Below are 12,732 nucleotides of genomic sequence, written 5' to 3'. Positions count from 1 at the left end.
CTGCCCTCTTATAAGGCTGTTGGAAAGATAATGAAGGATTGGATTGGAATGCTTAACCAATTTTCCGAGACTTTATACTTTCATTTTTATAATTTTTTAGATTCAGTGGCCTGGTGGATAAGGAATTGCACTGCAGACCCCAAGGCAGTTGGAACCCACCAGCTGCTTGAGAGAGAAAGATGGGCAGCCTCTGCCCACCTGGGGAGGCTCAGCTGTGAGCAGTCCAGATTTGAAAGCCATGAGTATTTTTGTGATTAAGTATCACAGTGTCAGCTAAAGATTTAGACAGTTTAGCCTGGAGCTCCCTGGGTCAGAATTTCTCTGGCCCGCAGTGTGGTGGTGTGTTTAGATTATATGGTTTGATCTTACTTCATAATCCTATTCACCTGCTTGAATCTTAGAATTCCTTCTTTCCTCCTTTAGAGTTTAATTTCTAAGCTTTGTATGATAACTTCCTTTTCTTTGTTTTCATTTTTTTTTCATAGCTACCAACTTGAATTGGTTAGCGTGGCCTTACTTAAATGTCAGTCTCCATCAGAAATGGATTTATTTCTTCTGTGCTCTGTGACTTGAGGATGACCATCCGCAGAAAAGCATCTTGAAAATTTTTTAAGGAGTAATCTTGTATACACTGCAAAAAAAAATGCTAGAACAAGCAAATTAACCATTAGTGGTGGTCATTGTTCCGTGGCATCAAGTCAGCGAGGACACCTACAACTCGTGATAACCCTGTGAACAATAGCTCTGAACCCTGCCCTATCCTGAGCCAGTCTCACTCTTTCTGTCACAGTCACTGTGTCAGTTCTTCTTATCCAGGGTCTTCCTCTCCTTTGCTGTCCTTTACCCTTCCAAGCATGATGTCCTTCTCCAAGGACTTGTCCCTCCTGGCAGTGTATCCAAAGTATGTGAGACAGATCTTCAAAATCCTTGCTTCCAAAGAGTAAGCTGGTTTCACCCTTTCCAAGACAGACTTATTCTTCTGGCAGTCCGTGGTATGTTCAGCACTCTTCTTCAGCACCACAACCCAGAGGCATTGATTATTCTTTCATCCTTAGTCACTGTCCAGCTCTCTTGTATAGTAAGTGAGAAGACTATGGCCTGGATCAGGAACACCTTGGTCTCTCGACTGACATCGCTACTCTTTAGCACTCTGGAGATATGCCTGAATGCAGACTTTGCCAAAGCATCTCATCTCTTTCTTAGCAGTTCCTAACTTCTAATGCCAAGAGTGTGGATTGTGGATCTGAGCAATGGTGGTAGACTTGCTTTTTTTTTAAAAGTTATGGTAAAGTATATATATATAACAAAACATTTGACTTAATTTTTGTATGTACTGTTAAATTATACTGATTGCATTAAGCATGTAATTCCTCCTTTCTTTCTGCAACCCCTCATACATTTTTGTCTCCTGTTATAGATATTTCATATAACTGTTGTTAGGTGCTGTTGAGTCAGGTACGCTCATGGTAACCCTTGACCCTACAACAGATCTGAATCCTGTCTTATCCGTGTCCTCCTCATCCTCTCTGATGCTCTTGAGCCCATTGCTGCAGTTACTGCATTAGTCCACCTGGTTGACGTGCTTCTGCTCTTTCATCATCCCTCCACTTTTCCAGCTTCATGTGCTTGCATCTTTTCCATTTTCTTAATGATGTGCAGAGTTTTTTCCATTTTTAAATTTTATTTGGATGTCATTTCAAACATGAAGAAAAATGTGATGAAAATAGTATAAACAATTCAGATACTCAACTTTCTCCCTCTTTTTTTTTAATCACCTTTCTCTTTTCTAACATTTTCCCCATTTGCATTATGTTATAGGAATAGATACTTAATTTTCTCCTGAACTTTGTGAGGCTCCATTACTTATATTTCTCACAGACTTTTGTTCCTGTTTCCTTCATTGTGTGTTTCTTAAGATTAAACAAATCTCCTGTTCATAGAAGTCTTTTCTCCTGAGCCACGTGGGAAATGTTTACTACAGAAATGGGGGAGGGTCATGGGGTGGAGTGGGGGCTGTATCATCCAAGTTCTGCAAAGAAACTTTTTCTTGGATTTTTTTGTTTTATCAGATTCTCAGAACTAGTATTGGATTAACATTGACCAATAATGTGCTAGTATACACTTTTCTCCTGTGATCCTCTGCCAACTTGTATTGACTTTGTATTGGTTTAGATGTGCATGTTTATCTTACTCTGGAGAGTTTAGAAATATTTGCTCCTAGCAGTTCTCTGTGTGAGAGATGAGCTTATACTTCTGTCCTTTTTTTCCTGATACTTGTTGGAATTGTCCTCTGTCCTCCCACATTTGTATCGCTGTTGCTACTTCTCTGACATAGTATACACTTCTCTTATTCTTTTCTTTATCCCTTTCTCAGTGTTCACATTTGTTGTAATGATGATGGCATACATTGAGGGGTTTAAAAAGCTGCTTTTTTTTTTAAGAAATTTTTTTATTTTATTATTTTTGTGTGAGTGTACTGTCAAATCAGATCTGACAGGTACAGGAGGAGATTGTCCCTCCTTCCCCAGCAGAGCATCTGGTGGATTCGAACCGTGTGCCTCTGGAATTGTAGTTGCAGCTCCTTGCCACTAGGTCACCAGAGCTCCCCAAAAAGCTGCTTTAAAACTGCTTCATAGGTATGCATCTCATGCGTGACCACTGTTGCTTAGATCACTGTGCTATAAATTTGTCATAAGTATTTTGTATCTTATAAGTTCCTGAGTTACAAGCTTACGGTTTTGAGAACAGCTTTGTTCTGCATCTCCTGAATTGGCATGACCTTCTCCTTCCCTAGCTGGACACGGAGTATAGAAAGAAGTGGGATGCCCTGGTGATCAAGCTGGAGGTGATTGAGAGGGATGTGATCAGTGGCTCGGAGGTTCTCCACTGGGTCACTCATTTTCCTGTGAGTATTTTCATTTCTGTTTTTACTTTAAGACCCTATGGTATGCAGCACTAATTCTGCCTTCCTTTTCTTCAGTACCCAATGTATTCTCGGGATTATGTTTATGTTCGGCGGTACAGTGTGGATCAGGAAAACAACGTGATGGTTTTGGTGTCACGGTGAGCATGACTGGCTGCGACTCTAGCTGGAGCCTTTTCAGTCTGTCCTTCAGTCCCGTATCTGTGTGGGAGTCTGTGGCCTTAGCCCTCATGCAATCTCTCATACAATTCCCCTTAGCTGGTGTCTCGCCCACTCCACATAGAAGTGTGTTGTTTTTATCTAGGAAGATAAAGAGATACAAATTTCTAAATAAAACACTTTCTGTAGCTTTGCAATTTTAAAAGAAGGTAAGGTGTGGCTTCTCAGCACAAACTTAATGAACCACAAGACTTCATTTTACTTTTAGAATTTTACTTATGCTTGTTTATCTTAGTTTATTTTAAAAATGAGAACTATCACTTTAGGCCTTTCCTTTCCAGCTCAGCTCCCATGTGTGTGACTGAGTTATGCTTCCTTTTCTCTCTCACCAGAGCTGTAGAGCACCCTAGTGTTCCAGAGTCCCCTGAGTTTGTGAGGGTCAGATCATATGAATCCCAGATGGTCATCCGGCCTCACAAATCATTTGATGAGGTGAGTTTTAGATCATCTAGGAGGGATCTGTGATCGCTTAGGGTATTGCCCAGAAATTCCTCCCTTCTGAACCTGGGAGAGCTATATTACTGGAGGACATTGGCTTAAACGTGATGTACATCAGAATAAATGAAATATTAAATGATACCCATTTCTGGGCCCCAGCCTTTGAGTTTCTGGTTTAGCAGGAGTGCTGATTTTCAACAAGTTCCCAGGGGAGGTGGATGATGCTGGCCTGGGGCAACACTTTGGGGTGATATACCTGAAAGACCCCCAGGTCCAGTCGTGGTGGTTTGTGGCACCCTCTTTCTGAGAAACACTTAGGAAAGGATAGTAGCCATTTGTTTGTTTGAGCTGTCCAGATTGTGCCCTCTTGGATGCTTCCTCCTCCACCAAACCTTGGTTTTCCATTCAATAGTTAGTACACAGTTTGTTTGTGATACTGATAGCAGCTCCCACAAGGTAACAGCACTCTCCCTGCTTCCTCCTTGTGTCTTCCATGCCCACTCATCCTTTTTTCTGACCTCTCTCTGCTTTCTGAGATGCTCTTTTAGTTGCATGTGGTTCATTCTCCCAAGGAATGAGTACCTCCCTGGTGCTATTGTTCACCCTAAAGGCTTGCTTGATAGGTAGGTTTCATCCATGGGGCTTTCGCTGGTCTTGGCCAGAGCTGAGACCTTTTAGAGCCAGCAGTAAACGTAGTAATCTGGGCTCAAGGCTGAGGAGGCTGAGCTCTTCATGCTGGTCCTGTTAGTTTCCGTACACCTTTAATTTATCAGATCTCCTTTTCTTAAACAGGGAGAAAACAACAGGTGGTACTTGCTAGCTTTTAAGACCCTAGCCACTCTTCTTAACAGTGGAATGTAGATGTCAGTTGACTTAGCTTTTCCTGGACTAAAGTCCAGTGACACATCCCCTCCAGGTGTCTCATTATATGATGAGGATTTCAGAACCACACAGAAATTCTTGTGTAGAAATCTCCTCTGCCAGATCTCATATACCCACATCTATTTAGCTTGCCTTTCTGCTTATGTATCTACTTGGAGATTATTTTTACACTTTAACAATATTTGTATATTGTGTTGTTTTCAAATCTCAGATTGCTACCTATCTGGGTGTAGAGAAAAACTGAGTAGATTCTGACCAGCTAGAGGGTGAAAAAAGTCCAGAAATTACTTACTTTGTCTCATGTAACAGAGTATTTACAAAAATGATTCCACTTCGCTCCAGGGGCTTTGTGTGAGGCTGCTCTTGCAGGCACCCTCTGCCTGGCATGACTCATGAGCCCCGCTGGGTTTTTTTGGACGGGAATGCAGCTTGTGGGTATAGAGAACATAGTCTAGGCCCAGCGAGCCTCCTGTGTTCATGCATGCTGTCTGCGAGCACTGAGGGCCAGGGCCGTGACTGCCAGCCAGGACCAGCTTTGCAAGCAGGCTTTGAGGAGGCGGCCTCAAAAAAAAACCACTTAACTTTTCTTCTTCACAGATGTGTGTTTTGGATTTTTTTTAACACAAAAGTCAAAACAGCATCACAGTAACCCAACTCTCTTCCCTGCATTAAGCTTGTTGTGATTCTGTAATTCGTGTTTGGAGGTTGTGGTAAGTTGTGGAGGTTGTGGTAAGATTCCTTCCTCATCGTTGCCATTTCTTTTCCAGAATGGCTTTGACTACATGCTGACCTACAGTGACAATCCGCAGACCGTGTTCCCCCGCTACTGCCTCAGTTGGATGGTGTCCAGTGGTGAGTGACAACCTGACGGGGCCAGGAAGGACATTGTGTTGGACAGGCAGTTTTTCCCCTGGCCTTGTACTAACAGCCAAATGGTGGATACTTAGCTTACTGGAACCCTTTTGGGGAGGCAGAAATGTTCTTCAGAGTGTTTTCTTTAGTACTTTGAAGATACCAGAACCTTTAGCTGGTTTTGTAGGGACCCCAGAAAGAACTTGGGCCGAGAAAAGTGTTTTTAAGATTTGCTTCAGTTACTTAAGTATGGTGATGTATCAATGCAATAGATCAAAAGTGCCTCCTCTTCAGATGGTATTTGAGACTGAGATCAGGCATAGAAATGTGGTTGTAGGATGTTCACCTAGGGACAAGACAGGCCGCTGCCTGTCTCAGCAGTTTCATAGTCGTGCTGTCACTGTGTCTGTCTTTCCGAATTTCTTTTACCAAAAAGCACACCCTCCTATAACTCATTTTCTTCTGGTTGATGCACCTTGGAGAGAAGGAAAAATGTGAAAGAGAGTGGAGAGTAGATTAGGTGTTTGTTTGATGTTTGCCTCAGTAAGATGGGCTGCTGCTGAGGGCAGGAAATAATAAAGCCAGAAGCTAGGCCTATTGCTCCTGAGTCCTTTCCAGCCCACAGCAGTAGGGTGGACTTGCCCTATGGGGGTATGGCTGTAGTCACATCTGTCATCCCACATTGTGGTAACTCCCTGCACTGTGAGAATGGATATTTAATTGGCTAAGAGAGATGGCGATCTCTACAGCTTGATTAGTATCCCTGTGAAAGGTTAAGGGGTTACGGATTGTTTTGACGCGTTTTAGATTTGAGGAGATGGACTCTGATTCAGCCCAATGGTCTTTCTAAATAGACCCTAGCTCTTGACCATCTAAGATGCAGAGCCTTCTGGTGTTGAATCTGCTAATTTACTGCATTAGTTTAACCGTATTTCCCCTCTCTCCACAGGCATGCCAGATTTCCTGGAGAAGCTGCACATGGCCACTCTGAAAGCCAAGAACATGGAGATCAAAGTAAAGGACTACATTTCAGCCAAGTCCCTGGAATTGGGGAGCGATGCCAAGGTCACTGCCCAGTCTTCAGAGCACCAGAGCGAAGGCAGTCATGGTCCTGCCCGGATAGAGTATGCCTGACAGGCTTTGTCAGGAGGAGGAGGGACAGGGCCTTGTTCTGAATCTCTCTGCTTCAGCATGGACGAGCCACGTGTCTTTTGAAGTGTCTATGGGAACCACCAGTGCAAGAGAATTTAATAATTGGGGTCTGACTTTATTCAGAGCCCTTCCTGGTCTTCATCAGAACAGAGGAGAGAGCGTCCCTGGGATGTTGTCATATTCTCAGGCCAAACATTTTGAAATCCAGTATTTGACTGAGCTAATCAGAAATAATTCTTTCACTTCATGATGCCGGAAGGGGAGCCCATCCAATTATTTCCATTGCTGACATTCCGAGTCCCACCAGATTGGTTGTACAGTGCTCTGTATTCCCTTTGGTCTGAAGACCCCGCTAGAGTGTTGTTGACTGTGGGGTGGTTTGGGCAGGGAGGAGGGTGTGGGGTGCTTCTGGAAGCAGTGCTCACTGTTGGATGCATATGAACACTACTCTGCTGTGGAAGTGCCTTGTGTTCACATTGCTTCTGTGCTTAGGAACATAAAGTTGGTAGCTACAGACTTTCCTCCCCTCAGAACTACCCCACTGACTGCCCTTGCAGTTAAGCCTGGCCAGGCCTTTAACTCTGCTGATCTCCTGTGGATCATCGCTTCTAACCTTACCCCGTTAACCGAGAGCTGAATACTTCAGACAGTAGCTGTCTGTATCATCACTGTTGATAGGGTCAGCGGAGCTGTTCACAATATAACTTGAGTGGGTGGTTGTGGTGGTGTTTGGTTTGGATTTTTTTTAGCCTTGTGTCAGTGAATGTAATGAATTTAGAGCTAAGTCATACTTTTCTATAGTCACACTATCGATGATACAGTTGGATTCACATGTTATTTTTCACACTTTGGTCTGCTTGGACACTGAGGGTGTGTCTCCTCTGAAGGCGAAGGGCACAGACATGGGTCATACGGCTGCCTACACAAGCTGTGTGAAAGGAATCTACTGTGATCTTGCTGGAATACTCATATAAGGGGTTGTGATCCTTGTATGCCTCTGAAAAGTTTTTCTTCCTCTCTTCAGAGCTAAAATAAAATCCCACTTCACTGCTCCAGTGAGGCCATGATCAGCATTGGCCTAGCTGATTTTCTGATGGTCTTTAGGGGAATCTGCTGGGAGAAAAGAGATCCGGTTTTAAGTCCTCTCACCCTTTTATGTCTAGAATTTCATTTGTGAGGATTTTACATTTTCCTACCTTTTGTGATAATGAAAAAGGATCTAAACACGAGACTAACTTAAACTCCTCCTTGACAACCTTTGCCCCTTAGGCTTGTGCTAAGGGAGTAACTGCCCCAGTGTGTCGCTCATATTTTTCTACCCTGTATCTCCCCACCCCGAGTGCTAGGAGAGCAGAGAGGTGTGAGTAACTGCACCACTGTGTCACTCATATTTCCCTACCCTGTGTTTCCTCACCCTGAATGCTAGGAGAGCAGAGAGGTGTGCTGAGCAGTCCCAGCTCTTCGCATTGCTCAGCTCTCTCCTCCCTCCCAGGACCTGACTGAGGTGGTGGGTTACAGCTTGTGTTTGGCACTGTGATTATTGGGGTGCAGTGGGCACAGTGTTAAGGATTTGTATGCTGCTCCATGTTGTGATTTAACAACAGCTTGACTCTGCATTTGGGATCTGTCATTGTAATTATTTTACTTCTAACTCTGACATTTTTATCAAATGTGTGAATAAATCTATAAGATTGTTAAAATAAAGTGTCTTCAGACAAATGGAGGTGGGGAAGTCTTGCATATCAGACTGTCTCTTCCTGACTGCAGGTGTGGTCCATGCATATCGGACTGTCTTGTCCAGACCGCAGGTGTGGGGTGGTTTTCCTGTCACAGAGGTATCCTGTGGGAGCTCGTCCTTGGTGGGTTGTGACAGGTAACAGCCTTCCTGTATCACCTAAAAGCCCTGGAAAGGTGCCCGAGCTGACAATGCACAGCACCTATCTGTTCCTACTTCTTTCCCTTGATCCTTTACCCTTTACCTTTTACCCTTTTACCTTTACCCTTTACCTTTTACCCTTTTACCTTTACCCTTTACCTTTTACCCTTTTACCTTTACCCTTTACCTTTTACCCTTTTACCCTTTACCCTTTACCCTTAAAGAAGGCTCAGACTTTAGGAATAATTTTAGACTTTTGCAGATAGTAAAGCTTCCCAACAGAAAGGTGATGCAGCAGAATGTGGATGCTATTGAACACTATCTCGTGCAAGCAAAATACTGCTAAAGATCATTAAAAAACGATTGGAACGTGTTTGCCTCGGCAGCACATATACTAAAATTGGAACGATACAGAGAAGATCAGCAAGAAGTGTTCCATATAAAAAAAAAAACCACGATTGGAACAGTGCCAGATAGGGAACCACCAGATGTTCAAGCAGGATTTAGAAGAGTTCGTGGTACCATGGGTATCATTACTAATGTCAGATCCTGGCTGAAAGAAAAGAATGCCAGAAGAATGTCTATTTATGCTTTGTTGACTGTGCAAAGGCATTTGACTGTGTGGATCATAACAAGTTTTTGCTAACATTAAGAAGAATGAGAATTCCAGAGCACGTAATTGTGCTTATCCAAAATCTGTATCTAGACCAAGAGGCTGTTGTGCAAAAGAGCAAGGGAACACTGCATAGTTTTAAATTAAAGAGCTTGTCAGGGTTATATTCTCTCTCCATACCTATTCAGTCTCTATGCTGAGCAAATTATTTGATTAAATGAACTCTAAAGAGGAATGTGAACTCAAGATCGGAAGGAGACTCACCAATTAACCTGCCTTATGCTGATGACACAATCTTGCTTGCTGAAAGTGAGGAGGACTTGAACTTGTTGCAGAAGATCAAAGAATACAGCCTTCAATATGAATTGCATCTCAACGTCTAGAAAACAAAGATTCTTATCACTTGACCAATAGGCAACATCCCGATGGATGAAGAGTGAAACTGTCAACAACTTCATCTTGGATCCAAAACATCCTTGGCACCAGCAGACAGAAAAACACTGGGAAAGTCTGCAGTTAGGAACCGCTCCAAATTATTGAGGAGCATTGACGTCAGTTTGAGAACTAAAGTGTATTATGGTCTATTTTATCACTTGCTGTGCATCTAAGAGTTCTATCAGCTATGGTGTTGGAGAAGAATACTGAACATCCCATGGACTGCCAAAAGAACAAATATGTCTTAGAGAAAGTGCATCTAGAATGCTCTTTGGAGGCAAAGATGATAAAACTTCACCTCATAATTTGAGCATGTTGCTAGGAGGGGCTATTTCTTGGAAAGGGATGTGATAGAAAAGCAGAGGGTCGGTGAAGAAGATGACCCTCAACCAGGTGGATTGACATGGTGACTGCTGCAGTGAACTCGAGTCAGGAAATGTGAGGATGGCACAAGATCGAACAGGGTTTAGACCTATTGTCATAGGGTCACTATGGGTCATATTCTTTGGCACCTAACAACAGCGAAGCTTGGGAGTCAGGAAAGAAGGGATGTAGAAGCACAAGTTCAGGAGTTGAGTGTTAATTCAGTATCCTTCCCAGAGAGGGAAGTCTGCATTCAAAACCTACTGCACGGTGGGCAGGAGCGTTGGACAGGCAATTCTACCATCACTTCTGGCATTCTTTCAGCCAGGATCGATCCGACATTAGCAATGATATCTGTTTCCACATTTTGCTGCATCATCTTTCTGTTGGGAAGCTTTACTGTCTGCAAAAGTCAAATTATTCCTACAGTCTGAGCCTTCTTTAAGGGTAAAGGATACTAATTAGTAGATCAAGGGAAAGAAGTAGGAACAGATAGATGCTGTGCATTGCCAGCTCGGGCACCTTTCCAGGGCTTGTAGGTGATTCAGGAAGGCTGTTACCTGTTAAAACCCACCAAGGATGAGCTCCCACAGGATACCTCTGTGACGGGAAAACCACCCCACACCTGTGGTCAGGACGAGACAGTGTAAACTTGTTCCTGTGTGCGAGGTATCCTGGGAAAGACTGAACATAGTGTGGATGTTGTGTTTAGGTGCATGCACCTTTGCCTGTGGGAACCCTGACGTTTGTGCGCTCGGCCGACCTGAGCATGTACCCCTGTGATGGTAATGTGTCCTCATGCCTGTTGTTCCCACAGCCTTCCCTCTGATGTCAGACCATCAGTCACCACGTTCGGATCAGGCTTCAGCCTTCCCGGAGCTGCTCTGGCTGTGGATCCCTGGCCTCTTTTGGTTCATCCTTTTCATCCAGTTTTGCATTTTTACATCTTTCTCACCTAGGGTGGTAAACACAGGTGCTGAGCAGGCGGTGGGAGTTGAACGTGCTTCTGTACGCAAGCTTCTGTAATCAAGGCAGTGTTGTGTGAATTTTGTGATTATCTAACGGCTGCTCTCTGTCACTGACAGTGTCACCCTCAGCCTTGTCAGAGTGTTGGTGACAATGGTCGCTACCTTTACTGAGCACTTGATGGGCCCTATACGAGGCCCCAGCTATCATGTGCATCAACAGTCCTGTCATCAAGACAGTTGTCTCCCAGCTGGAAACTGTCGCAGAGGCTAAGGATACTTTTGCTGAAGGAGCCACATGAGTGATAGAGGCAGCAAGTAGACCTAGATTGCTTCCCTCCAGAGACCCTGCTTGCACAAGTGACACTCTGGAGTTTGAGTCATAGACTTGCTTTTTATCTATCCTTGTTAAGGTTTATGTGTTTTGCATTGACTCATCTACTTCCAGCCTCCAAATTTTGTCACTTTAATCCACAATCAGCCACCATGGTAGCAGCAGTCACAAAATCAAAAGATGTTGCACTGGGAAAATATGCTTTGCTTAGAGGAAGTGAAAATATGGTAACAGTTCCATCTCACATGCTCTAAGCATGTTGTTTGGAAGGGGCAGTCCTCTGAAAAAGGTACTGGGAAATGTGGAGGGTCAGAGAAAGAGGAAGACTTATCAAAGTGATTTGAGGCCAGTCCCATCAGAAACTATTAACATTCCCTGGCTTAAGAAGAAAGATGGGTTGAATTAACTGGTGTGGGCATTGGGGAAGGCAGAAAAGGGGAAAAGAAAGAGCTGAGTGAAAGGAATAGCGATATACAATAATGAACTGCTGGGACATTTTATTAATGATAATTTTTGCCTATGAACCTGAAAGAAAAAGATTTGTAAAATTTGATTTTAAAAAGACGAGTTAAGATTGATTGTTAACACAGGGACTGTAACATGGGCTTGAACATAGCATGATGAGGATGGCCCAGGATAGGATCAGCTGTTGGTAGGTTCACTGTGTCGACTTGATGGCATCCATGCCACCCCCCCCCCCCCGCCCCCCAGCTCTTCATCCTTACAGAAGCCAGCCACTAGTAGTATTTCCTCTGGCTCATTGTTCATGGTGCTTTTTCTATGTATATTTGAAGGAAAATAGTGTATTTCTCTTGAGAATTTTGGGGTATGCACCACTACCAATGGCACACTGCCTTAAGAGATTAGTAGAAGGCATATTCTTAGGGAAATCTTTAATATTTTATGAAACTACGAAATCATTAGTCATCGTACCCAGAATGGTAGGGAAAAAGTCTGAAACTTCTCAAAAAATGTTCTTCATAAAATCAGAGCTCTAATTTTTAACTAATAGTTAGCTCTAATAAACTTGAAAATTAGGAACTCCGCCATCAAGTTGGCACTGACTTGACTGACTCTCCATTGGGGCTGTAAATGAGAGGTACTCCTTTGAGAGAGCACAGCTCTCTATAAATGTGAAAGTTTGCACGAGGTGCATGAAACTAGCATAGTGTGTAGGTAGACATGATCTTACTGTGAAATGTGCTTGTTCTTCCAGGCACCAATAGGTACTCGATAGAGCATTCTCCAGCAGCCCCCTATGCACATCAGGGGAGCAGTGCATTTTATTGTATCTTAAAACTGCTGTTCACGACAGGCTCTGGTGACCTAGTGGCAAGAAGCTGCACTGCAACCTCAGAGGTACATGGTTTGAATCCACCAGATGCTGTGCTGGAGAAGAAGGAACAATCTCCTCCTGTATCAGTCACATCTGATTTGATGATACACACAAAAAAAGTAATTTAAAAAAACAATTAAAAAAACTGCTGTTCACATCAGTTAGGATTATATTCAACTTCAAGGGACACAAAACCACATGCTAACTTAGACAGGCCTAAGGTTTCTTGTCTGCCTTGTGAATAGAGGGAATCCAACCAATACAGGAAGCAGTCCATAAACATGTAGACTCAAGGATCGTGTCTGCTCCTCAGACCTTCACACGGGGCGTCCTCTGAGGTATAA

The 12,732-nt window shown here is 43.4% G+C and overlaps 1 protein-coding gene across 1 annotated transcript in view; it reads left to right on the top strand.

The window, feature by feature from the left end:
- Positions 1-6,448, top strand: part of STARD7 (StAR-related lipid transfer (START) domain containing 7) — a 47,374-nt gene extending 40,926 nt beyond the window's left edge. The window contains exons 4-8 of the mRNA XM_006900691.1: positions 2,795-2,905; positions 2,981-3,063; positions 3,475-3,574; positions 5,230-5,314; positions 6,264-6,448. Of these exons, the coding sequence (XP_006900753.1) occupies positions 2,795-2,905; positions 2,981-3,063; positions 3,475-3,574; positions 5,230-5,314; positions 6,264-6,448 (564 nt within the window). The remainder of the gene's footprint in view (positions 1-2,794; positions 2,906-2,980; positions 3,064-3,474; positions 3,575-5,229; positions 5,315-6,263) is intronic.
- Positions 6,449-12,732: the final 6,284 nt, after the last annotated feature.

The sequence above is a fragment of the Elephantulus edwardii genome, unplaced genomic scaffold, assembly GCF_000299155.1.
Source record: "Elephantulus edwardii isolate Elephantulus edwardi_28Jun2011 unplaced genomic scaffold, EleEdw1.0 scaffold00291, whole genome shotgun sequence".
NCBI classification, from domain to species: domain Eukaryota; kingdom Metazoa; phylum Chordata; class Mammalia; order Macroscelidea; family Macroscelididae; genus Elephantulus; species Elephantulus edwardii.
Note: the sequence above shows the minus strand (reverse complement) of the source record. Positions and strands in the feature narration are given on the sequence as shown.